Genomic DNA, 23,401 nt, shown 5'->3' with positions numbered 1-23,401 from the left:
TTTTAAGTGATTTAAAAAAATAATAGAAATTGTTTTCTCGTTTGGATAAATATTAAAAAAGTGTTTTTATTTTAATTTTTTAAAAGAATTAAAAGTAAAAATAAAAAAGCCATAAATTACAACTTTAAAAAAAAATGTAACCAAACACTATATTTTCAAGAAATAAATGCTTTTTTATATTAAAAAAATGCTTTTAACTGATCATGAGCTTCTTTAATCAAACAAAAATCTAATTTTTTTAAAAATGTTTTTTTATTAAAATGAACAAAATCAGTTTTAACGATCGAATAAATGTTTGATTTGTTTTAAATTTTAAAAAGAATTAAAAGTGAAAACCAAAAAATCTATAAAAAAAAATTTTTTTTTAAATGAATTTATAATCAAACACTATTTTTTTTATTTTATTTTTTTAGGAAAAGAGATTATTTAAAAAATAATAATTTAAACTCATAAGTTTCTTTAACCAATTGGGTTCTAATTCTAAACTCTTTCCTTTTCACACAGCTCGCTCATTCTGCAAAACCCTCGACCACTTAAAACCCAGAACGGCTACCTCTCCAACTCATCTGTCCGCCGCCGCCGCTCGTCCTCCGCCGCATCCATACAGGTCTTAATTTTTTTCCACCTTTCATATTGCGATTCAGAAACGCGACCCGCTGTTCTTCGTTTAAAAATCTCGTCTTACCAAATACTGGAAAAAGATTTGGCTCGAGAATTGTCATTTTCTTTATTTAACTGCATTGTTAATCATATTTGGGCTGCGCATCCAATAAACTGAAAGAAGTCAGTGGATTGAGGAATCAGGAGGTGATGGGGAAGAAAGAAGCTGAAGAACATGTTGGGACGCTACGGAAGCTTCCCGAAACGGTATTTTCCCCTTGTTGATTTTCTTAATTTTTCCTTTTTTCAGTTTTTGGTTTCCGTTCACTTCTTTACTACCGAATTCGATTGACCATAACCTTAGATGTTTGAATCAGAATAGAAGCGACGAGCAGCAGTATCTTCCTGCAAACTATCAAAAGTTCAAATTTTAGAATTTCTCACACTCGCTAGTTTTCTAGCTAGCCATCCAAGAGTAACGATTCAATGTTCTGTCTTTTACCTTGAATTTACGGAACATTTTAGATCTTTTATGTCATATTTATAGTCTCTTCTAGGATACTATTGTAAAGCAACTCTCCCATGGTTTAACATTTCGGTCGCTAGTTTATAATATTCGACGACTTATATGTTTTGATGATTAGGGTGTTATATTTTCTGTGGTGCATATCTGCAGGACCCAGACTTCTATGAATTCTTGAAAGAACATGACAAGGATCTCTTGGAATTTGATGATAAGGACATTGATGTGAGTCAGCCAATTTTGTGTGCCTATAGTTTGTAATTAAATGTTTTATTCTACAGATCACTACAACTTGTCCCCTTATTTTAGGATGATGCCCAAACTGATGCAGAGGAAGAAGAAACAGCCGTTGATCATGTTGAACATGAGGATGATAAACTTGAGAAGAAAGAAGAGCCTTCTAAAAAGGTGATAACTAGTGCAATGGTTGATTCTTGGTGTGATGCAGTTCATGATGGACCAAAGCTAGGGGCAGTTCGCTCGCTTTTGAGAGCTTTTCGTTCTGCTTGCCATTATGGTGATGATGGTGGTGATGACCCAACAATAAACTTTAGTATGATGTCTAGTGCTGTTTTTAATAAAGTAATGCTTTTTGTTTTAAATGAAATGGATGGAATCCTTCGGGAGCTGTTGAAATTACCATCTTCTGGTGGGAAAAAGGAGATGGTTGTGGATTTGATGAATACAAAACGCTGGAAGAACTACAATCATTTGGTGAAGTCATATCTTGGGAATTCTCTGCATGTTTTGAATCAAATGACTGACAATGAAATGATAGCATTCATGCTAAAGCGTCTTAGATACTCCTCTTTATTTTTGGCCGCTTTTCCTGCTCTCTCGAGGAAGTATATTAAGGTACGCTTTTCCACCTGTTTGTTTGTCAATACATACTTCTCAGTCTTCGATGATAGAGTGCTTCATAGTTACAGTTTTTTTTTTTTTAAAAAATGTGTATAAATACCATAATGTACCAGAAAAGTGCGCAAAATGATGATCATAAGGTAATTGTAAAAGAGAAGGTATCAGAAAGAGATTAGAAACCGATTTCAATCGGTTTAAACCTCATTGTCGTCAACTAGTTGCTCCTACATTCCTACTTCCTTACGGCTGTGTCTGGGGCCATCACAGTGAAACACATAAACTTGTGCTTGTGTTCTTTCTGTATGATCTGATACTCTGTATTATCTCGGAAAAATCAGACAGAGGTTCATTAATTTGGGTGATTGTCTGTGTGTTCTGCAATGCAGCATTTAGTCATGGATTTCAGTAGAATTTTTATTTAACTGCTAGCACAATTGGGGCTGATGTGAGATGCCAGATATTTTGTCATTTCAATTAGAGTTGATGGCAGAGATTTAGCTCTAATGAATTGATTTAATAGTTTTTCCTGAGCACAGTAATATCATATTTTAGGCAGAAACTGTAACATTTTCAGGTCGCTCTTCATTTCTGGGGTACAGAAAGCGGTCCTCTGCCAGTTGTTTCCTTTTTATTCTTAAGAGACTCTTGCATACGACTTGGTTCTGACTACCTAGATGAGTGCATCAGAGGAATGTACAAATCCTATGTCTTGAATTGCCATAATGTCAATCCAGCAAAATTGCAGCACATTCAATTTCTCGGCAATTGTTTTATTGAACTTCTTCGGGTGGACATTTCATCTGCTTACCAACACGCCTTTGCTTACATCCGGCAATTAGCAATGATTTTGAAGGAAGCTCTTTCTGGTTCCACCAAAAAGAACACTAATAAAAAGAAGGGGAAGGATGCACCTTCTCGTTCCAAAAAAGAGAAGGGGAAAGAAGCACCTTCTGGTAAAACGACTAAGAAGGTGTGGTCTTGCATATTCTTCTGCTGATAATTGTTACTATTAATCTGAGTTTGTTTATGTTTCATTGGGATCACGTTGCCTACATTTAGGTTAATAATATAATTTCAACTCTTCATTTTCATACAATTTATACTTTCCCATCACAGGACGCATTCAGAAAGGTTTATCAGTGGAAGTTTATTAATTGCCTGGAGCTATGGACTGGTGTCATTTGTGCATATAGCTCGGAAGCTGATTTGATCCCCCTTGCTTATCCATTGACTCAGATTATTACGGGGGCTGCTCGTTTACTTCCATCTGCTTGTTATTTCCCCCTCAGATTGCGTTGTGTGAGAATGCTCAACCGAATCAGTGCCTCAACCAGTACTTTCATCCCCGTTTCTCTGCTTTTGTTGGACATGTTAGAAATCAAAGAATTGCGTAGGCCACCTACAGGAGGAGTGGGCAAAGCCATTGATTTTTCTTCTATTCTGAAGGTATCATCGATAGGGTTTCACCCATGCTTCCAGGTGTCTTATTTCCTTTAACATTAATTTAAAATGGTCCGTTAACAGGTAAGCAAAGCCACCCTATCTACACGAGCTTTTCAGGAGGCTTGTGTTTTTTCTGTGGTTGAGGAGCTCACCGAACATCTTGCTCAGTGGAGTTACTCTATTGCTTTTTTGGAGTTTTCTTTTATTCCTAGCATTCGGTTACGCAGCTTTTGTAAATCCACGAAGGTTGAGAGATTTCGTCGGGAAATGAGGCACCTCATTCGTCAGGTTTATGATATGATCATTGTGATTGTGTTTGCTAATTTTAAGTCTGCATTATGTCGAAAAAATAAGATTTCTTGAAAAGCTTGACAGAGCATTTCGTCTTCGATGCAGTGTTTTTATGTTGACTCTATTAATCTGTTACTCAATGCCGTAGGTTGAGGCGAACTGTGATTTTATAAACAAGAAGCGGACATCATCATCATTATCGCCAAATGAAATTGCGGTTGAATCTTTCCTTGAGGTCAGGAAATCTATGGCAGTTTTGTCCTCTTCTCAACTATTTACCACTCTGCATATTTGATATATTAATAGAATCTATTTGACTGTTTCGTATATTGTATACTGATTGATTTTTTTCCCCTGTACGCTAGGATGAGAAGAACTCGGGGACTAGCCCCCTGTCTCAGTATGTTGCCACTCTACGCCAGAGAGCAAAGGAAAGAAATGACTCCTTGAAGGAATCCAGGTAGGTAAAATGTGTCATTTAGTTGATATAATCGTACTGAATTTGGAACTCTCTAGATTTTTACAAAATGCCGTCTTTTATCTAGCGTGCTTATTGGAAACCGTTCTTCAAAATTTGGAAACGGGATAGCAGAGGATGATGGAGAAGATGATTCTGATGATGAAGAAGGCACTGATCTTTTGCCACCTGAGCCCCAGTCCAAGTACTCTCCTTTTCTCTCTATGTCGGGGGTATAATGGGTTGTATGATTTTAGTGGAACTCGACTAAATATCTCACTGGTCGAGATCTAATACTTGAGATCAAGTTTTTTGTTGTACATGGCAAAATTGTTCTGCATGTCTTCATATGATTAGTTTAAGGAAAGTACAAGTAAATTCATGTGTAAACGATTATTGGAGCCTGGCTTATATGTGCTAGAGATTGAACTGATCTGCTGATATTAGCTTAGCCAAACTGCTTGTCAGCTTCCATTGTGCAGTGCTTGTCTAAATCGAATTATTTGGTTGCTAGGAATAAGCGTCAGAAACATGTTAAGAGGAAGAATGATGAACCATTGAACGACGACGCAGCCATGGATGAAGATATCGTAGAGGATTTTATTCTCAGTTCTGATGAAGATAGTCCGATTAGGGACGATGCAGAGGAAGAGGACAGTCCCCTGAAGGCAGCTACCCCGAAACGGAGGAGCAAGAAACAGAAGCAGCTGGTGGAGATGTCTGTGGAGGAGACTAAGGTAGGTGATAAAAAGTCGAAGAAGAGGAAGAGGAGGGGAAAGGGTAAACTTTAATTTCTCTTTTTGAATGATACACCCATTTTGATCAAAAATTATTTGTTTGGAAATTACAGAAATTGTAATATTATGCTACTTTGTAGTATTTTTTTCCCCTTTCGAAGTAGTTATTTCTACACGGTTGTGTTTTAACCTTTAATTCTGGCGGGGCGGGGCATCTTTTTAAGGTAAAGTGCGTATTTAATTTAGTCTATATTATCATCTAACCACACTCTTAAGAAACCAAAAAAAACGTGGAAATCTATTGAGAATCGTTTGAATCTTTGCGCTCTGTTGGGTTTATTTATATTATAAATATGATAGCAATATATATATATATATAAATTTTAATACTCAATTTATTAATTTTTATTTTTAAGAAAATTAATAATGTTAATATCCAATAATTTTGTGAACTAAAATAAATTACATGTGAATTAATAATAATTTAAATTCTTCAATAACAAATTAATCTCAATTTTATAAATACAAACAAAAAATGATATTATTTTATTACAAGTATATGAAAAAATCATAGCTAGTTAATTAATCATAATTTCAATCATAAAATTGATCACATATTATTTTTTCATAGTCATTATTCCATATTTTGTAAAACTAGTTTAATAGTTATCTAATCCAATCACATCCCACTCAACTTAATGAAATTCGGCCCAATTTATTGGCTTTGTAATATTATCCCACAAAAATAGTTTCAAGTTATGCACTCTGCAGTGAGATGTCCCGCATAGTATAATATTTTTTGAATAGATCTATTGTGAGATGGTCTCACGAATTTTTATATGTGAGACGAGTCAATTATACCTATATTCACAATAAAAAGTAATAAATACTCTTACCATAAAAAGTAATACTTTTTCATGATAACCCAAATAAGATATTTGTCTCACAAAATACGACCCGTGAGACCGTATCACACAAGTTTTTGCCATATTTTTTTATAGATAAAAATTTTGATTTTGACATAAATGTTTTTTATTTTTATTGGATCTTGGTTTCTTTTATTTTTTTTTTAAAAAAAAATTTGTAAGTTGTTCTATAAAGTTATCTAAAAAATTAATTTAATTAAATTGAAAAATATATGTTTATTAATTTTATGAGCACTTTTTAAAGATGGCGTAGATTTCCAACCACAAACATATAATTAATTGTATTCAATCCAAGTCGGCAAAAATTTCGTGATGTTTTAAAACAGTAAAATAAAATAAAATCCCCGCGGTTCACGAAATTCGAGGTGTGAGGTCCATAGTCACGTGCGGAAACATCTTTGCCATTTGTCCTTTTCGCCCCCCACTTGTTCACTCGGTGCTCCGGCCAAATCTTTTTACCTCTTTCAGCCACATGCAAGCCCTTTTCCGTCATTCCACCGTCATACCTAATTTTTGTTTATTATCGTACGTTATCAAACTTGACGCATACAACCGTCCACCTGCACTGTCTATTATTTATGATAATTTATTTTAAGTGTTTTTAATATTTTAATTAATAAAATATTTGGAAATTATACGTAGAAATAGTGAAAATGGAGCTTGCCTCGTTAAAAGTTTAAAAATAGAGTTCAAGCTCGATCAAGCATAGTTTTTTCCAGCTCCATGTAGCCAAAAATAAAAAAAAAAATTACATCTAGCTAATACTTGATTTAAAAAGAGGTGATTACAATGAAATTAAGGATAAAATAGTGATTTGGTTATATTTTTAAGAAATAGACATGTGCATTGAATATAAAATTTATTTATAGTCAAAAATTATTTTGTAAATTTGAATTTAATTATAAATTTTTGATTTTCATGTTAAGATGATGGTTAGGATAATGAGATAAAACCAGATAATGCGAGAAGTTTTTGAGTGACCTATTTACTTTTTTGTACCTTAATTATTAAATATGTTCGAAGACATTCTAATAATATTTTCGACTTAACATATAATGTTCGTTAATTTACCATATCCACGCAAATCATAACAAACATAATATTATTTCGTCATTATGTATTATATTTACTTATTTCTATTATTTTATCATTCATTTATTAATTATATTCAATAATCACATCTTTCTAACCAAATGTGACCTTAAATTGACTAATATCGACATTTTGATTTGTATAAACAAAATAAATCATGCATTATTTAATTTCATTAACAATGATTTCTCATTATGCATATAAACTTAAAAATCTAATTAATTATTGTATTATGATTTTTATTATAAAATAAATGAATTATATATACGTAAAATATACATTTATTAAAAATATTGAAAATTAAAGTTAGGCCAAGAAATAAAAAAGGGGATACAATCAAAAAGCCAACTCGTTTTACTTTTAGTCCCCACATTCGTCAGCAATTCCAAACACGCCCCAAACACTCAACGGTGGTGGCGTGTCCCTGAACCAATGAACTATCGACACGTCAATCTCTCCCCGATTAGATGCGGTTACGTTGAGGCATGCATGAAAGGAGGGATATTTATGAGGCCCACGACAGTTGTTTATTTAAGACACCTCTTTCTTGTTGGAAACCACTTCTCCACGTTTTGTTCTTGTTTATCATCTATTTCAGCAGAAAAGTAGCGCCTGTTTTTTCAGTGAAATTTGGGCAGAAAAGGAAAGCGCTTCTCCCCCGGAAGTGCTTTCAATTAATCTTTCAGGTATTCTCTGTTTTTCTCTATCTACATTTTGCGTTTTCATGTTCTTGTTTTTTTTTTCCCTGTGAATGTCTGCATTAGTTTATAATCGATAGATCTGTGGAATATGTTCTGTAATCTTTCTAAAGAATTAATTTTGTTTTTGGGGTCACAGTTTTGTGGCGTTGGCGCAGTGCTCTGGATTCTTGTGTTTGTATGGTGATTGTTAGTTAGCTTAATTTTTGTCTGCGTGCTAAATCCTTGGGGAAATCTGATATGAAAATGATGATTTTCCTTTAAAAAATTTGTAGTTTTGGTGTATTTTTGAGATGGGGTGCCATCGATTAGTGTAAAGTATGCATTTTCCTGATGGATTGCCTCAACTTTCAGGGGTTGCATGTGCTTCAAACCTTTCTTGAAATGGATTTTTAAATTGTGAAGATCGACACATCGTTAATGTGATTTTTTTTTATGGCCACATAAATTAAAGCCAATAAAATAGTGAAGATATTTAAAAGTACAGCTTGCCAAAAAAAATATTTTAGAGCATCCACTAGTCACGGGAAGGTACTTGCATGATAGAATTACCTTTTAAAAATGAAAAAAAAAGTAAATTTTTCTGTGTAAATACATTAATATATGTCTGTGCAGGTGCTTTGAAGCAAGTAGGGGTGGTGCAAAAAAATGGGAGCCGGTGGCCGCATGTCTGTTCCAGCAGGCAAAAATGAAGAAAAGAAGAGCAACACCCTCCAAAGAATGCCTTACTCGAAGCCTCCTTTCACTCTTGGTGACTTGAAGAAGGCCATCCCACCCCACTGCTTCCAAAGATCCCTCGTCCGCTCGTTTTCCTATGTCGTTTTCGATCTCTTCTTCGTGTGTCTCTTCTACTACATTGCCACCTCATACTTCCACCTCCTCCCACCATCTGTGCGCTACGTTGCGTGGTCTGTTTATTGGATCGTTCAAGGGTGTGTTACTACTGGAGTTTGGGTGATCGCTCATGAGTGTGGCCACCATGCTTTCAGTGATTACCAGTGGGTCGATGACACTGTTGGATTGGTTCTCCACTCGGCTCTTATGGTCCCTTATTTCTCTTGGAAATACAGTCATCGTCGCCACCATTCGAACACGGGATCCATGGAACGTGATGAGGTCTTCGTACCCAAGCCCAAGTCGAAATTGGGATGGTACTCTAAATATTTGAACAATCCACCAGGCCGGGTTGCGACTCTCCTTATCACCCTCACCCTCGGTTGGCCTTTGTACTTGGTTTTCAATGTGTCTGGCAGGCCTTACAGTCGTTTTGCATGCCACTACGATCCCTATGGGCCGATATACAACGATAGAGAGCGACTTCAAATCTACTTATCCGATGCTGGAGTTCTTGCTGCCGCATATGTGCTTTATCGTGTAGCATTGGCGAAAGGGCTAACTTGGTTGATATGTGTTTATGGGTTGCCTTTGCTAATCGTCAATGGATTCCTAGTCTTGATCACGTTTTTGCAGCACACTCATCCGGCCTTGCCTCATTACGATTCTTCTGAGTGGGACTGGCTGAGGGGTGCATTGGCGACTGTTGATAGAGACTATGGTGTGCTGAATAAAGTTTTCCACAACATCACGGACACGCACGTGGCTCACCACTTGTTCTCGACTATGCCACATTACCACGCAATGGAGGCCACAAAAGCCATAAAGCCGATCTTGAAACAGTATTATCAGTTCGACGGAACCTCCTTTTACAAGGCTATGTGGAGGGAGGCAACGGAATGTGTATATGTCGAGCCAGACGAGAATAGCAAGGACAAGGGCGTCTTCTGGTACAAAAACAAGTTTTGAAAGCGGCGTCTCTGTGTGTTTGGTATTATGTATCTGTGTTCTAAGAGTCGAGTCTTTAGTGTTTACAATGGAGAGGGAGGAAGTCTTGCTTTAGTTTCCTCAGATAAAAAACGTCCTTTAGTTGGTGCGTTCTCTCCTAAGCAATGAGTTATTAGTTCAAGATAAGCTTGTTTGTACTTGTTGGAACCTTAAAAGTTATTAATGGTTGAGTTTTTTGTGACATTTATGTTGATTCATCCCAAGGCGTTCCTGAAAATTTAATCCAAATCTACCCGTAAATTTAACTTTTATAAAGAAACACCGAGTTAGATAGGGTAGAGTTTTGGCATAAATCCATTCAAGAATGTGCTATATTGTACTTGTTTCAACCTTAAATTCAATAATGGTCGTTGATTCTTTTGGAACATAAATGTTGATTCATTACTAAAATTGAGACATTGATGTTGACTCATTACAATAGGGGGGTATGCTAAAAGAACTAATTGAGGCGGCTAAAAATTTCCATAAAATTGAATCTTTTGTAAAGAAGCACGACCCAAAACGGTACACAAGTCAAGAACTACTACTTCCTGTTCCCGGAAATTATGTTACACAGTTCCTTCGCCGTCCATGTGATCTCTTCCAGGTTTTCTACACAACTGTAAATCTCCTCCGCAATCTTCATCAGCAGTATCCTGCATTCTGCAGCCACAAAAGAAGATAACTCGGGATCCAATACTGAATCATAATAGACGAAAACAAAGTATCGAATATCGAACATGGGAATCTACAAGAAAATGGCGGACCTGGAAATTTACTGAAATTTAGCAGGCATAATGAAGCAAGAATCTTGTGCTCGACCAGCTCCCCATGTTTCATACATTTTGAGTTTAGAGATGAGAGCTGAGAAAGCATAGAGTTGAAATTCTGTATCTGGCAACGAACCAAGTGAAGAACTCAACCAGGCCATTGTTACCAAACACACTCGGACCAAATCCGAGTTCCCTAAATTCAAACACTTGGATGGATACAGTGTCCAAGAATGGCTTATTCCCATCCTCAAGCAGTGAAGCTGATAAATTCACTAGCCACTTCTCCCTCGCCTTTTCTTCTTCGCTGTCTTCGATCTGAGAATCAACTCTTCCATCAAATGATATAAGATTCATCATCAGCAATATCCCAGTCAGGACCATTGAGAAATCCAGCAACCTTAAGTATCCGATCCTCTGTCATGAGTTTCCCAGATGAAGAGAAGCAGCCTCCAAGGACTAACAGAGCTCTGGAACACTTCTTCTGGACTTTTTCATCAGTTAAGCTTTGTCCCAGAGCAACCGTAAGCCCATCGACGGCTTCCTGTCTATACACGTTACTCATTTGTGGTTGCGACTGCAAGACCAAAACCAATATCTTATCATAGTCTTACTTGAGACATTTCTAAGACGAATACTTCGAAATCAAACTCACTACAGTTTAAAACAAATTCATCGTTAAGATAGGATCCATTACAACACTCACCAGAAGATTCAAATGTAGAAGCAGAGCAGCAATGACAGGTGTCTCTTCCAGTGTGCACGTCCTGAGATGTATTAGCAAATCATCCATCGCATTTGCTAATTGTTCGTCGTTTACGCCTTCTTAAAAAAGTTGAGAATCTATCCTCCTAATATACAATATCATTTTTCATAAGCATAGCTTCGATAGATTAAGTTTAATGCCATTGAATCCATAATATTTTCGTTTTGAGGACTGAAAGTACCTGTTCAAACAAATAAGTTCAGTCAGCAGTAAAACTGCATCTGTTACTGTCTTCAACTGCTCACCGTGAAGTAGATCTAGCAGACTTGACTTGCTCATGTTTTTTGAAAGATAATTCCTGCACACTTCATCAGCTTCAATGCAACACAACAATAATGGTAAGATAAACGTCTTCTCCTTAGCGTTTCCACTATGAAACCTTTTAAGGAGAAATTGCAAGCCCCCGAGAGATAAAACTCTTTTTGTCTTCTCTACTCTCTCCTTTCCACTTAAAACAACAAGAAGTTGCTCCAAGATACATATGATCGTATCATCATTTAATATAAATGAATTTTCTGCAGAATTTGCAGCTACTTGAGAGACTATAGACAAGATATGCTGAAAGTGGTCACTCTTCCAATTGTCAATAACACGCTTCAAGATAAGATTGGTAGGCGGTACAGCTTGAAATTGTAGTGTTTTTCTGGTAACTGGACAAGTAGTGGATCCTTTATTGAACAAGTCAATGATAGCTTCCCATTCGAAACTTTGACCTGTCTCAAGGGTCACTGGATCTTCAAAAATAAGGCCAGTCAAGGGGCATACAAAATCGCTGGGGATGCTTGAAAGAGCAAGTTTATCTCTAAACTTTTCATGATTCTCCGCTTGTTCTGCATTATTAGATAAGAAATGGTTACGCGAGGAACCCATGTAAATTGAATCTATAATCACTAACCTTGAACATTACTCTCAAATTCAATTTGCTGCATCAAGTAAAATATAAAAATTAGCGGAAGGAACTCATAGTACGTATATTTGTGTTAGCAGTGGACAGAGTATCACCAAGGCTGTAGGGTGTGAATATTTTTTTTGATAATCCTGAGAATTTATGTATCTTTCATCACGCTTTGTAACTCCTAATGAAATTTCTGAGTGTGTTTCATTGGTTACACATAGATCACCCTGTAAAAAGTTAGAAATTCATGAGAAGTTGCTGTGTCATATCAGAAGTAGCAAAGTCTCGGGGCAGCTTCATTAATTTACATAACAAACACAATGAATCTTCAAGATTTGAGGGAAATTAAGGCCTATTATAATACAAATGAGTATCAATCCTTATTAATGCCTTATGTGATAAATTAATAAACATTGGAACACATACAGGGAGAGATTCCCCGTCTGGTTCAAAGTATTATTTGTGATGGTTAATGAATCATATAATATCAGTTGCTTGTCTTCTGGGGCAGGACTATTTGAGCTTCTAGCACTTATTTCAAAGTTCTCCTCTTCATAAATTTCCAGTTGAAACCCCGTTTTATGTGCACGTACTTCATCATAGAGTTTTTTTACTGACCATTGGCTGAGGCGAGACATAACTAGCAGGACTATTTGTGTGGCCATGCAAGCCTCCCTTTGGCATCAGTTGAACAGAGAAAGAAGGAATTTTTATAACAGGGAGTGAAGGTGCTTCAAGCCCCTCAGTTAGCCAATCTTTGTAGTACTTGGCAAATTGATGCGTTCCCGAATCCAATATTTTGTTATAGACTTTATCAAGAAGATTGATATTTGTTAAAACAGGTGAATCTGCTACAGAACGAGCTTCTTTATCATACCAGAGCTTCAAATGTAAGAGATTTGGTAGAAAAACATGGTCCCATAAATCAGGTAACAAAGCTACTCGTGCCTGGAAAGAAGAATCACAGAACACTCTAAGAATATGTTTTGCTGTAATCTTGTCCTCCTTTTGTATCACATATATCACACTGAGATATAGATGAGCACAAGCTGACAATTTCAAATTTGGGATTCCAGACGTAAAATCATCTTTCAATTCATTTGAATTTAATCCAGTTAAAACACTCAGCGGTAATGAAGCTTTTTTCAGTTCTTTTACACTTGCACTGTCCTCCGCTACTCTTTCCACTCTTTCTATAGCTTGTTCAAGATCTTCTATGACTTTACTTTCAGTATTCAGGCCTTCTTCTAATCCAATGAAATTGAGGGAAGCAAAACTATTGTGACAAAGGGATGTCCTGAAATCTTCGTCCTTAAGAAAACGTTTGATGTACCCACTCAAGATAGAAATAATGGCTTTAACAGCGGCTTCATCAAGAGCCAGAGTATCAAGTGTCTCTTCAAGGTTAGGTTGTTTCATGCTCTTAATTTCGTCGAACTTTTTCTTAGTGGAGCTCTCAGGGGGCTGGTTCATAAGTTTCCAATTGGTTGTGTCGGTGTTTCCTCGCTTGGGTATGGACAGAGGATGTTTGAAAGAGTTGGTCCTATTTTTCTTGTCCTCTACCATATTCTTCCCAGGACGTTGCCTGTATCTCTCCCTTTCCTCATGTCTAGCAGAATTCCTACTCTCATTTTCCTCGTACCCATAAACTTTATTCAAGTAAATATCTTTATATGGGCTGTTATCTCCCACCTCAACTATCTCATATTCCTGTGTCACCTCAGTTTTCTCAGAAACTTGTGAATCTGCAGACGTCCTAACATTAAACCTCGCACCATCCCATGAATCTTTATGACCTCTTCTTTTGACTTTCACATCGTTTTTCCAAGTCTCAGATCGGATCGGTGATCGAGGTTATAATGAATTCAGAATCATTTATTTAGTGAATTTGGAATTTACTAATTAAATAAGTTGTGCTATTAGTGGTGACTACTAACATGCACAAATTCTAAAAAATATTCTAGAGGAGTCTAGAATTAAATTAACCATGGAGTTAGTTTATAAATTAAATAATAGTTATTTAATTTGACATACATATACATGTATATATTTTATATGGTGATATAAAATATGTGTATATGATGTTAGTATATCATATATTATTAAAGGTTAATAAATACATTATATATTAATTATTTAATTATATGAGAGTTTAAATATAATGAAATTATTAAAGTCCTTATGGGAGAAGAACTCCTAATTAGATTAGGAGTCTCACTCTATAAATATAACATAGGAGGATATAATTCAATAGAGAGTTTTTTTCCATAAAATTCACAAAAATTCCTTCCATATAGCAATTGAAACCCACGGCCATCCCCTTTTGATTGTTGGAAAATTTTGGTCACAAAAGCAAATGTGATTTGTTTAATTGTTGATTAAAATCAATAATTAATTGTTATTTATTGGTTAATAATCAAGTAGCACAAATCCATTATTATAAATCATGGAATTCTCGACCAACAAATTTCTTTGGGGAAAATCAATTTCGGCCATCAAGAGTCTTCCATTGCCGCGTCGCTGCATCATCTCCGGATTTTGGAAATTCGGAGGCTACAATCTCAACGCACAAATCGTTTGTGATTTCTAGTGCAATCCAAGCGAGGAGCAAAGTTACTGACCGTAGACCTAATTAGGCGATCAAATTTGAAGAGCCGTTCGTAGGAATTTACAAGAAATGCCATCTCCACTTAAACACGAGAATAGTTTGGAGTCCAAGCGTTAATAACGCAAATGTATAATTCTAAACGTCCTATAAATGGTTTTTTAACACACGACGCCCAAGAACAAAATTTTTAAACTTCCGCTGCGTCTTGGGTGCGAGAACACGATGTTCTAACACGCAGTGGCGTCGGTTCTCGTGCACTCACGCGCATGAGGCATGCAGAAACACAACTTCAGTGCACATGTGTGTATAAAAGGATGGAAACCCTAGAATCCAGAGGGAGGAGACATAAGGAGGAAAAGAAAGACAAGAACACACATAATAACAGGGACGGAAGAAACTCGAATACGAAGATCGCATCATCCGAGGACAGAGTCGCATATTTATATTCGAGTGTTCTTTTCTGCTCTAACTACAATCCCTTAGTTATTTTGACAATGTAGAAAAACATGAATTCATTTTATCATTTTTCCATTATGAACTAATTTCTTTAATCTAGAGGACGACGTAGGTTGATCGAATCTTTATTTATGAATTGTTGATTGTTATCTGCGAAGTTCTTCATGTTTTATTCATATTTTCTGAATTTTATTGCTCTCAATTACTTGACCACTAATTAGATTGTTATACTTATTTGAGATCTATCACTCAGGAGAGAGGATTTTGAATAGGACCAGAAGGAAATATGTCGTTGGTATTTATAGAGTTTAGAATGCATATAACTCCACTGAACCCATTAAATGAATTGTAGTTCTATTGAAATTATTTAATGTCTACGTTTTAATAAGGATATTGAGATCGATGTTAGATAGTTAATTCCTACATATTATTTGGGAAAGGTAGTATAGGAATATTCAAGAATTATGGGTAGTAAACAGGTTAAATTTATAAATATAAAAGTTGATGATAATTCGATACATTGTGGATCAAGTGAAATCACACTTTTAGATTCATCGTCCTGTTGATTTTAAAGCGTTGTGTGCTTGAATTAGTTTTGTTTACCATTAATCACAAAATTTACTTTAATTATCTAAACCGAAGGAGAATTAAAGGCCGTGATTTTTCCAGCTGGCCAAGAAGAGTCGCCTTACACCCAAGGCCGCAAATATCATAATCGGTTTCATCAAATATGTATTCACCATATCGCCGGCATATAACACACCGATATATGCCTCCCATGATAAAGCATCTGTTTGATCCCAATATCTCTCTTTCACCTCATGCCCCGTATCAAAGATTACAAGATAAAAGTGAGCCAATGAATCAGCAATTTAAATAGATCGATCACCAGTAGCCTTATTCAACAGACAGCATAACAAATCATATATATTCTTTAGCTATCAAGAACATAGGCACACTGACCACCAAGAGGAAGCTCACTGCACAGCTGTTTAGAGTGAATCCATTTTTATCTCAGATAGGAGGATTCTCTTTGCAACTAAATGGGTCTGAACTCATGAGAATACCAATCATTGGAGAGGCTGATTTTCATTCATAAAACAAGATGCTGTGTGAGCATAACTGATAGACAAACAAGAACTACATGCAAATGACCCTAAAAAACGAGGATGCTTTGCAAAAATAGACCTGTACAACACAAATATTTAGAAAAATAGACCTCAAGACCAAAACAAACATGTGGCCTGAAACGAAAATTGAAAAACGGACCCTCTTGTTGCAGCAATAAATATAAAATTCGATTTGCAAATAACAAATATACTAATAAATACATAAATATACCAAAACCAATATATTACATCAATAACAACTTAACAAATATTTAAAATAAATACATAAATACTACTCGTCTAGCTGTTTTAGAGACGAAAATATTTATCAAATCTGTGTAAACCATGCGGTTTCGTCAAACATTGTATCATATATATCAATTGCTCTTTTTTCATTTGTTATATAACATCTTATGACCATCATCTCCGAACACAACTCCTCACCATTAATGTTTGAATGTTCATTGTGACTCAGAAATTGTTAAAACTACATACAAGACTTCATCAAGCTATTTAAATGCTCACTCTTTGACTTGTTCAAATTCAATAAAAATCCCAAAAACTTTGACATTGTTTAAAATTTTCAAACCGAACTTTAAGAGAATATCGAGGCCGATCAATTATAAAGAGAAAATATTCAACTCTAAAAGACTTTTCACCTGATTGTGTCACATTATCACTGTCAGTTTCATCAAATTGTTTTTCTTCGAATGATGGTTCGATCCCTATTTTACTTGCCATTTGTGTAGCTTCATCCATGGCACTAACAAACCCCTACTCTCTAAACTCGTCAAGAAATTGAATAAGTCCTTGTAAAAGATCGATCGCAACATCAATATCCATTTTTTCAGATTGAATAAATTTACTCATAACATTTATTGCATGTAACAAGTTATACCAGATTATCATTCCAAGTAAGAACTCAAAACTCTCAAGATCATATAGTGTCAAGGTCTCAGCATCACTCTTTGTTCTAGAATCTTCATGTTGAGAGTCATCTTCTAAGTTTTCGTTCGATTCACCCAAATTGACTTCATCATTGCCATATAAATAATCCAAATTGAATTCTTCAGTCAATTCATTCAAATTTTCAGCCTCAGTCACTTCTTCATATTCATTGTGATTTTTTTGTTCTTCAATCAACAAATTATTAAATAATTCATCTCTTTTGGTTGTGTTAGTTCTACTAAAATATTTATTAATATCTCCAACTTGACTTTGAATTAATGACATTTCTCTTTGTTTCATTTTTTTTTTTTAGCTTCAGACCGATATTTATGAGGTATTTTAAATTTTCTTTTGTTGTATCTACAAGTGATTAAAGATGAATAACTATCAAAATTTTCAATCAACAACAAATTATGCCTTTTCATTGGGTATATTTGGGCCCCTTATTGGTCCGGGCCCTGAGGCAACCGCTTGATTGACCTCATAAGAGGTACGGCTATGGGTGCAGTGTGGTGTTTCATTACGTATAAAGGTTGAATGATTATTCATTTCGGGATTTCATTAAAAACAACCACTAAAAAGTATGGTATGAAAGTTTGAAACCATGATTTTTCAGGATGAAAAACGATCGAGCGAAATTAAAAACTACAAACGGCAGTTCATGCTCGTATTTGTTGATTGTAATCGCTGGGGACTCTACTGTTCGTAAGTGTCTTCCATATTCAAATCTAAAAGCTCGGACGATTCTTTTCTGGGTTATTCAGAATTTCAATTCGGGCTCGGGAGCTGGGAAAGGTTATGGGGGAAAAAAGATTATTTTTTTTTTAAAAAAAATGTTTCCCAATTTATCGGGAAAAGAATCAGAAATCAGAAAATGAAAATAGTGGAGATGCGGGGTATCGATCCCCGTACCTCTCGCATGCTAAGCGAGCGCTCTACCATCTGAGCTACATCCCCATTGCGGTGATAGTTTTTGGTTTTTTTTTATTTGTAGTATACCTGTACATTCGATTCCTCATTTTCTTTTGTGGCAAAAACTTGTGTGAGACAGTCTCACGGGTCGTACTTGTGAGACGGATCTCTTATTTGGGTCATCCATGAAAATGTATTATATTTTATGCTAAGAGTATTATTTTTTATTGTGAATATGGGTAGGGTTGACCCGTCTCACAGATTAAGATCCGTGAGACGGTCTCACATGAGACCTACTCTTCCTTTATGTAATTATGTTTCACCAAAATGAGCCTTCTTTCACTTACGTTTGTCCATTGTACAATGTGGTTCGGACGACGATTTTCTTCAAATTCGTTGGAGAATTCGATATTCGATTCAAATATAAAAAGATTTCAGAGCCAATTAAATAAATGGGTAATCTGAGTATGAAGATTTTTTGTTTGAGGATAGAGACGGGTCTAACAACATCTTAACATAATCAACCTGAATGCTCAATTATNGTAATGAAGAAAAATTATTAGTATAGACCTTATGTTATTTTTGTAGGATAATGGTGTTGCGCTGAGGAAGACTTGCTTTTAAATCCCCATCAGTATAGTTGTATTTGTGTTGAGTCTGTGTCAGACAAAAAAAAAAAGTTGCAATCCCTGATTCACACAAAAATTGTTTGTGCACTTCTTAGGCCCACATGTATTTTTTATTTTTTCGAATGAAACTCAGTACAAAACATTGAAAATCTGAAATTAATATATGATATTTGAGTTCAAATTGTTTTAGAAATGATACACAAGATAAAATTTTGAGATAAAATTGGAACAATTATATTAACATCAACAATTGCTATACTTGTTTGACTTCTCAAATATCATATAATAGTATCAGATCTGAAAGAGTTGATACTGAAATATCATATATTAGTACCACAATTTAATATTTTATACTGATTTTCATCCGAAAAAACACTTGAGTCATTAATATCGATATTTGTTATACATATTTGAGTGTATAACAAGTATTAGTATCAATGCAATCGTAGGTGATAATAAGATATTTTCGATACTCCAACAAGTTTGGAGAGATGATGAAAATTTAACACCGGACGAATATGGGGATGGCAGATATATAATCCTACCTGAATCTAACTCATTGTCATCCTTAGTTCAGATTTTAATCAGCTTTATCTGAATCCATTTTTATAAACCAGCTGTATGCCCAAATGTAACTCATAAGCTTATTTATCGAATTGATTTGAGCTGCTTGAATACAAAGATATATCAACAAAATCATGAATTTTCGTTCCTCTACAATCAACATAAAAATTTTCCAAATAAATTGAAATATAGCATTAATTTCAGTTTATAAGCTTCACTCAAATCACAACCGAATATTATTGAAATATAGCATCGATCCAAAGCTTTTAAAAATAATTCTGTTTTTTGACCGATCTCCTTTTAAATATTGAACCATCCAAAAAAACATAAACCCACAAATTCCCCAAGTTGAGAGTGTTGGGTTCATTTCATCCCACTACATAAATTTCTAAGTTGACGTAAAGATTTGAAGTTATGGTTCATTTAACTGTTTGAATGAATTTAGGTGCAGTAAATTTCAAAATCTTTAATTATTAAATCATATGGATTTATGATTATTTTTTAAATAAGCTCAAAATAATTTTCATTTCAAATTCTATCTTTGAAATTCTTACTCAAATCAAATTCTCTTATCTAAACACAACCTTATATGTGCACTTAGATTGAATGGTTTTAGAAACTACAGATTTCAAATTCATTTGATTGTTTTGATGAATTTATACTGGGTAATTTTCGAATCCACCGGTTCAAACCTCATATTTTATATAAACGTACATTCCAGACGTTTTGTACGCAGAGAAATCGAGTTTGTGATTACCCCTCACATTTCATAAACAATCCATACTCTCACCATTTTTTGCTTGTATTACACATTTATATGTATAGCAGGAATCTAAAAACTATCCAGTTGCAGAATGTTGAAGCGAAACTTCATAACTATAAAATAGTGTACATCATGGCTAATCAACAGTAAAAAAAATGCAAATTTGGCCACAAAACAGGTATCTTTTTTACTATAAAAGAGAAGAAAGAAAAAGAACTCAGCGCGACAAAAAAAACTTCAGTTGCCAACAGCAGGTCCTTGAGCCCTCAATCAGGTCCGACCCTTAACTTTTTCAAACATATTTGGTTTATTTACTCTCTTTTTCCACAAAACTCCATCATAAGAAACCTTTCAACCTTTACACTTGACAAATAGAAGAAAATAACCAGTTCTGCAGAAGTCTTCATTCTTTCAAATTTCTCATCAACAAAACAGAACTGGCTGCAAAAAACTCTTGTAGAATAATGTACATGCTTTGCACTGAATCACAATGAAGAACAGTTTCATCCACATGGTCCAGTTTTGTATGGTTCTAGGACAAAGAGACTTGATGATTGGTGGAAGAATAACTTATAAATCAACCTGCATATCTAACAACCAGAGTACCGTCAGTTTCATCAATGTCAACTAAAAGTACGCTTTGGTTCATAAACGAGGAAAGTTTCATGAAGGTCGTGAAATCAGACATACAAATCAGAGATATTGATAACCAAAAATGCCATTAAAAAGTGTTTGTGCTACCATTCACATGATATGGTAGCCAAGAGACTGGAGGCATTCAGCAAGTGATCATGCCAGGCCACTGATGATGCCAAGAAAACGGTTGTTGACACTTTTTAAGGCATCTGAGAAGATTCTTACAGGATACCAGGGGAGGGAACCACTAAGTGTGATATAATAAAGAACCAGTAAGCGAGAGAGCTGATAAAAACAAGGCGAATCCAGAAAAATAAAAATGCAAGTACGGAGATACCGAGTCAAGATGCAATGGACCAGATTATAATTAGAAATTTTAGAATAGAACACCAATAGAACCAGCAGAATCAAAATCTGAACACAATATGTCCAGCTTTAAGCACAAAAATTGATGATACCGTGCTCCGATTAGTTGCCACTAAGGTTTCAACAATCACAAAAGCATGTTTCACAAAAGCAACACTAAGCATTCAAATCTACATGTACAGCAAATACATTCTCAATTAGCAAGGGATGCCATGATCAAAGAACTTCTAGCACTTACCATTAAGTTTCGAGACTCCGAGAATACACTAAATGTACTGAATGGATGAAGCAAAACAACAAAGATCGTCAATATCATGAAGAAAAAATGCTGAAAACATACCTAATAGCGAAATAAATATACCGTCAAGCATCCACCATCAAAGTGTCCCCTTCCTCATCCTGCATAACATCAAAAACTGAACCATTTCTTATCCCAACATTCAAACTCAAAATCAGTCTATCAGAGTTTGCTGCAGCACTTGCACCAAATCTCCGTATCCCCGTAGCCCTGCTCTGCATTCGTTCCCCTCGTGGAGCAAAATCCAGAGGAAAAACAGCGTCACGATCTTCTACCAATTGGGTTGGGTGCTCTTCCTGGTGGGGTTCAATAGGTAATTTGAACCGGCACAACGGGCAAGTATAATGACGCTTAAGCCACTCTGATATGCAATCCTTGTGAAAGTAATGCTCGCAAGGTAATTCATTAACTGGTGTATCGGTATTCGGATTGATCTCGAAATCTTCCAAACAAATTGAGCAAGATTGAAGGGACGGAGTTGTATTTGGGAGGAATACTTTCATCGGAAGGGAATTGACGAAGGATCTCAAAGCCGGTGTAGAAGTGTAAAAATTCGAGGAGGTAAAGGAGAGAAGCGAACTATCGGAATCATAATCATAATCGGAGTCTGAGTCATCAGAGGTGTAGTAAGGTGAGACGTTTGAGCCAGGCGTGTGATTCGAATTCATCGGAGGACGCAGTGGAGGAGGTGTAGGTGGCGGGGGTGGTGCAATCGGCGGCGATGGAGAGATCGTGTGGTGTGGGAGGAGGTGGCGGTGATGGCACCGAGGGCAGCGGAAGGATGATGGAGAAAGAGAGTTTGTCGCACCAGCGGGGGATATGTGGAATGAGTGGCTGCAGTTGTAGCACCTGTACGAGCGGCGATTAGTCCCGGCGGAGGCGTTGGTGGAGAAAGGGTGGTGATGAGTGGCGGGCTCCGTCGATGTTGACATGGTGGCGTAAGAGGGACAAGTATGTTGTGTTTTGGTTTTTTTCCCTATCTTTTCATGCTGAAGGGACACATATAAATGGTCAACAATCCAATTATCAAATTAAATTAAAAATAAAAAACAGTAAATTTATAGAGTTGTAATCAGTAAAAAAATCTTGATTGAATAAGTGAAAGATTTTATTAAGAAGGATTGTTTACAAGAGCGGAATAAAGGGGAGTAAACTCGACTGTGTCTTCCTAAGAACACAAAGTTAACTATATATAGAAAGAAGAGCCAGACATCAAACCCCGGATTCCAACTAAAAATAAAAACAGTACAATGCTTTATTAAAGCAAATAGTAACATGGTTACAAAATTCAAAAAGTATACAATGATATGCCACCAACTTGAAATATTTCATCGTTTGTAGTGATATGCCACCATCTTATGATGTCCCATCAACTTTATTAAAGATGAACTTTTATACAATTTTTTAAAGTTTCAAAAATGTCGTTGATATGCGAGAGATTATGAATATCGTCCTCTGAGTCTTGTGCATCTTGCATTTACATGAGATGAATGAATTGATTCTCACTTGATTCGAAAGACTTTGATTTATCCGATTTGGAGTCAAAACATCCAATATTCTTATAAAGATCCTTCTTCATTTCATCAATATATACTTCAATCATTTTTTTTTGAATAAATCTCAGAATATTTCTGAGTTAGTATCTTGAATGGACTCATAGAATCTTTCTCTTTTTCTTGTTGATTATGAAAATCTTTCTGATATAAAGAAATTTTCTCCTCCATCTTTTGAAGAGTTTCATAGCCATAAGGTTTACCAATATCTGGATCATCTCTTAATAGTTTTTCCCAAAATTTTGTGAAACTGACCCTCCATATGCAAGGGATGCCTTCATCGGTATAACCGAATTCTGGTTGCCATTTCCAGATCCATGGAATTCCAACTTCCATAAAGAATAGACATAAAGTCTTGCCATCAATCCAATGTTCTGAAAAAGATTTTGTAATACTTGGGGAAACATTTTACCAAGTATTCATTGGTTTTATGAAAACCTCGGGCAAAATTTTTGTTGATGGACCAAATATTTTCCACCATATTAAAAACCAATTAGGAATTGGAGAATGGAAAACATTTTCACAGATTTTTAAAAATCATGTATGCTTTCTTTTCTCATTTTCATAAAATAGAGTTTTATTAAAACTCTCAACATAATCCCAAAAGTTAAATTTGAAATTCATTTGATGACTTTGGGAATAAAATTCTTTTTCAACCAATGGAGATATATTTCATTCT

The 23,401-nt window shown here is 35.4% G+C and overlaps 4 protein-coding genes and 1 non-coding gene across 12 annotated transcripts; 2 read left to right on the top strand and 3 right to left on the bottom strand.

Annotated features, from left to right (window-relative positions):
* The first annotated feature begins 480 nt into the window (after positions 1-480).
* LOC140973461 (nucleolar complex-associated protein 2) lies at positions 481-5,085 on the top strand. 5 transcript variants are annotated; one of them, XM_073436262.1, is made up of 11 exons: positions 481-607; positions 785-867; positions 1,277-1,348; positions 1,433-1,978; positions 2,559-2,954; positions 3,101-3,430; positions 3,509-3,715; positions 3,867-3,953; positions 4,084-4,178; positions 4,264-4,380; positions 4,690-5,085. In XM_073436262.1, exons 2-11 carry the CDS (start codon positions 811-813, stop codon positions 4,964-4,966), a joined length of 2,184 nt encoding a protein of 727 aa, XP_073292363.1. In that variant the 5' UTR covers positions 481-607; positions 785-810; the 3' UTR covers positions 4,967-5,085. The 5 variants fall into 5 exon arrangements, with proteins under 5 accessions (XP_073292363.1, XP_073292362.1, XP_073292366.1 ...); XM_073436261.1 differs by having other exon boundaries at positions 490-607; positions 782-867; XM_073436265.1 differs by having other exon boundaries at positions 496-607; positions 798-867.
* Positions 5,086-7,445: 2,360 nt separating this feature from the next.
* Positions 7,446-9,653, top strand: LOC140973459 (delta(12)-acyl-lipid-desaturase-like). Its single transcript, XM_073436259.1, has 2 exons — positions 7,446-7,616; positions 8,244-9,653. Exon 2 carries the CDS (start codon positions 8,277-8,279, stop codon positions 9,429-9,431), a length of 1,155 nt encoding a protein of 384 aa, XP_073292360.1. The 5' UTR covers positions 7,446-7,616; positions 8,244-8,276; the 3' UTR covers positions 9,432-9,653.
* LOC140973460 (uncharacterized) lies at positions 9,169-13,711 on the bottom strand. Its single transcript, XM_073436260.1, has 4 exons — positions 12,499-13,711; positions 10,926-11,815; positions 10,217-10,796; positions 9,169-10,112 (listed from the first exon to the last, which is right to left on the bottom strand). The coding sequence occupies exons 1-2, from the start codon at positions 13,444-13,446 to the stop codon at positions 11,738-11,740; spliced, it is 1,026 nt and encodes a 341-aa protein (XP_073292361.1). The 5' UTR covers positions 13,447-13,711; the 3' UTR covers positions 9,169-10,112; positions 10,217-10,796; positions 10,926-11,737.
* Positions 13,712-17,885: 4,174 nt separating this feature from the next.
* On the bottom strand, positions 17,886-17,958 carry TRNAA-AGC (transfer RNA alanine (anticodon AGC)). Its single transcript has one exon. It is a non-coding gene; the product is annotated as a tRNA-Ala (tRNA).
* A 2,003-nt stretch (positions 17,959-19,961) lies between these two features.
* LOC140973458 (uncharacterized) lies at positions 19,962-22,169 on the bottom strand. Of its 4 annotated transcripts, none has more exons than XM_073436255.1 (2): positions 21,212-22,169; positions 19,962-20,451 (listed from the first exon to the last, which is right to left on the bottom strand). In XM_073436255.1, exon 1 carries the CDS (start codon positions 22,099-22,101, stop codon positions 21,235-21,237), a length of 867 nt encoding a protein of 288 aa, XP_073292356.1. In that variant the 5' UTR covers positions 22,102-22,169; the 3' UTR covers positions 19,962-20,451; positions 21,212-21,234. The 4 variants fall into 4 exon arrangements, with proteins under 4 accessions (XP_073292356.1, XP_073292357.1, XP_073292359.1 ...); XM_073436256.1 differs by having other exon boundaries at positions 19,962-20,459; positions 21,233-22,169; XM_073436258.1 differs by having other exon boundaries at positions 21,233-22,169.
* Positions 22,170-23,401: the final 1,232 nt, after the last annotated feature.

This window comes from Primulina huaijiensis, chromosome 3 (assembly GCF_012295235.1).
Source record: "Primulina huaijiensis isolate GDHJ02 chromosome 3, ASM1229523v2, whole genome shotgun sequence".
In the NCBI taxonomy this organism is placed as follows: Eukaryota; Viridiplantae; Streptophyta; class Magnoliopsida; order Lamiales; family Gesneriaceae; genus Primulina; species Primulina huaijiensis.
The sequence above is the reverse complement of the archived record's forward strand: the minus strand, read 5'-3'. Positions and strand labels throughout refer to the sequence as shown.

Coding starts and splice junctions, on each gene's coding strand:
- LOC140973461 (XM_073436262.1), top strand. CDS start 811: ATGGGGAAGAAAGAAGCTGAAGAACATGTTGGGACGCTACGGAAGCTT. Junction 1,979..2,558: donor TCTCGAGGAAGTATATTAAG/GTACGCTTTTCC, acceptor TAACATTTTCAG/GTCGCTCTTCATTTCTGGGG. Junction 4,381..4,689: donor CCACCTGAGCCCCAGTCCAA/GTACTCTCCTTT, acceptor TTTGGTTGCTAG/GAATAAGCGTCAGAAACATG.
- LOC140973459 (XM_073436259.1), top strand. CDS start 8,277: ATGGGAGCCGGTGGCCGCATGTCTGTTCCAGCAGGCAAAAATGAAGAA.
- LOC140973460 (XM_073436260.1), bottom strand. CDS start 13,446: ATGGTAGAGGACAAGAAAAATAGGACCAACTCTTTCAAACATCCTCTG. Junction 11,816..12,498: donor ATGTCTCGCCTCAGCCAATG/GTCAGTAAAAAA, acceptor CTAATAATGCAG/AACAAGCGGAGAATCATGAA.
- LOC140973458 (XM_073436255.1), bottom strand. CDS start 22,101: ATGTCAACATCGACGGAGCCCGCCACTCATCACCACCCTTTCTCCACC.